The sequence below is a fragment of the Oryza sativa genome, chromosome 1 (assembly GCF_034140825.1).
Source record: "Oryza sativa Japonica Group chromosome 1, ASM3414082v1".
Lineage (NCBI taxonomy): Eukaryota > Viridiplantae > Streptophyta > Magnoliopsida > Poales > Poaceae > Oryza > Oryza sativa.
The window spans coordinates 11,582,249-11,585,000 of NC_089035.1; the positions used below are offsets into that span (position 1 = coordinate 11,582,249).

The window sequence follows — 2,752 nt, forward strand, 5'->3', positions numbered from 1 at the left end:
AGAAAAGACCCACTTCCCACCCCATCACACGTCATGTATATGTTCAAGTGATGTCTCCATACGTACCTTATCTCTCCTTCTCTCCCCTCATATCCTCTCTTTTTTTAATGGACATCATTAGGTAAAAAAACAATAGTTAGAAAGATTAATGATTAGAATTTTAAAAGTTGTATCTTATTTTTAGTTTGTTTCAATTGTTGTTTTATTTATAACTAAATAAATAATTCAAGTTCCATATTATACATATTTTTAATATAAATTTAAATACATCATTTGAACATTGACACCTATGTTTTGCATGGAAACCAAATAAGAATGAGACATTTTGAAAAGGTTGACTATATGCATTAATTATGTCATATTAAATCAGTCTACTTGATAAAAATTGATTAAACGTCCCATATCGCACTTGTAAGTAACCATGTATCATGTCTCAAAAAATAGAAAACGATCCAACTTAACTCGATGGATTTCATTATTTTCATCAATTAGATCTATTTTTGGAAGAACCATAAGTCAACACATGTCATCTATTTTTAGAAAAAAAAAACATAAGGTAACACGTGTCATGTCTTACAAGTTATAAAAACAATAAAAGAAATGCTGAGGAAAAAGAAACATCTCTCATCGGTTTTCACTAAAATCCCTCCACCTCCTCTTCTACCTCACATGTAGAAAACACTGCAACTCCCCTTCCTTATTTTTGTAGCTACTAAACTAGAAGAGAAACAATCAATGTTGAAAAAACTACAATTTTTTGTAAGCTACATGTCTGATTTCTATATAATTATTCTCTATTTATAATTAAACTAACAATATAATATTTATATATGCATATATTTTGCTGTATAAGAATTATAGCATTTGGGCACAGTCCACCCATGCACTCTGCACCACATCTAAATACCTTAAAATTTTGACAATAAATATTATGTCATTATGAAAAATTCTAGAAACTTGCATAGCTAAATTAAATCAATAGTATTAGAACAAAATTTTCATATTTAATTTGCCAAAAAAAACAAATAACTCAACAGCACAGAGTCGCACCATGATATGTATTAAAACATGTATAGCTAATGTGGTATTTATCTTTTTTTTAGTGGAATGGTATTTATCTTCTATTAAAAGTATATGATGGTTGATTTTTTTCATGGTCTAAAATATTAATTTCGAATATAATTTTATATTGCAATAAATTTACAAAATCCGATAAGTTTATACATGATATTATCTACTAATCTGTTCACAAATATATGACTCCTGTAATCCTCCACGAAATGCAACTATGTCTATTATGTAGGAGTATTAATAATACCTCAGATAGATAATATGTGTATAAACTGTTTTATGTCATGCGTAGAAATGTCCTCTAGCTATATACAATAGATTCACAAATTGGACGATTTGATTATATAGATAATATATACGGTGATATGTATATTATTAAAATATATACTTATTCCTGCAAAAAAAAACTATATATTTGTTAGATCAACGGGTGATCAATATACATCATTCTTCTCTTTTCTCTTTCTATCCTCTCTACATCATTAAACATCCTACTTGATACCCTGTAAGATGCTGGCGTTATACTATTATTTATGCAAGCCGTTGCCAAGAGGTTATGATTTGCTACTGAATATACCAGAAAAATAATTAGCAGAACATGTAAGCCATTGTTTAGCATGGGCCAAATCCCAACCCCTCTTAGGGATGGGCTAGGAATTTAGTTAGGCTCAGATGAAGGAACAACATACTAGATCAGATTACTGAATTTTCTTCTCAATAAAAAGAAGCAAACAAAGTGATGTCAACATCAAGTTTTTTTTTAATTGCTAACACAATACAAAGCTGAGCAAAGCTGATGTTCGATCCCTATTAAAGAAAGAACGTATGCTTCTAGTTTATAGTAATTTCATAATACCAATCTAGCAGGATCAGGAAGCTTATTGACGAAACTTCAACTCTCAAATCTCAATAGTGCTACTGCTTTGGCTATATGACCTGTACCATTAGCGTGCTTATCACAATTTCTTTCAGGTTGATTTATGCTTTGCACTAATAGTCACATGCATACTGCAACAGTACAACAAGATAAGTCATTACAAATTAAGATCGATGCGAATTGATCGATATATGAAGTATGAAGTTGTGGCAGCAAGAAAGCACTTTTGAGTTTACAAGCAGGAGCAGATGTTTTCTCAAACGGGAGGAGATGTTCTCTGAGAAAACAAGTTACATTCACAAGCTGAAGTAGAGAAGAACAAACTTGTTTTCTTCTGCTGATCAGGCGGCCGTGGACAGCCGGATAGTTGTGGCGGCGGCGGTGGCGGTGGCGGCCGGGCCGCCGGCGGGGACGGCGACGGGCACGCCGCCGCGCGCGAGGATGGAGCGGTAGATCTCGACGAGCACCTTCTCGTCGTACTCCTTGAGCTGCCGCGGCCGCGCGAAGGACTCCTGGCCCGCGGTGCAGTAGGGCGCGCCGGCGCCGAACCCGACGGCCGGGGACGACGCCAGCCGCAGCATGGCCGAGACGTAGGCGTCCCGGAGGCGCACGAGCCACCGCCGCGGCGACAGCGCCCGCAGCACCCGCCTCCCGAGCCCGTGCCGCACGCGCCACCCGCGGTGGCGCCGCGCGCGGCGAGGCTCCTGCGCTGGCGCGCCGCCACGCCGCGCTCCTCCTCCGAGCTCCGCGGTGGGGAGCGGCGCGCGGCGCTGCGCCGCGGCGGCGTCGAGGCGGTAGTAGCCG

The 2,752-nt window shown here is 38.7% G+C and overlaps 1 protein-coding gene across 1 annotated transcript in view; it reads right to left on the bottom strand.

The window, feature by feature from the left end:
• Positions 1-2,021: 2,021 nt before the first annotated feature.
• The window catches only part of LOC4327759 (uncharacterized), an 877-nt gene continuing 146 nt past the window's right edge, over positions 2,022-2,752 (bottom strand). Inside the window, exon 1 of the mRNA XM_015788750.3 lies at positions 2,022-2,752. This exon is cut by the window's right edge and continues 146 nt beyond it. Coding sequence (XP_015644236.1) covers positions 2,290-2,752 — 463 coding nt within the window. The 3' untranslated portion in view covers positions 2,022-2,289.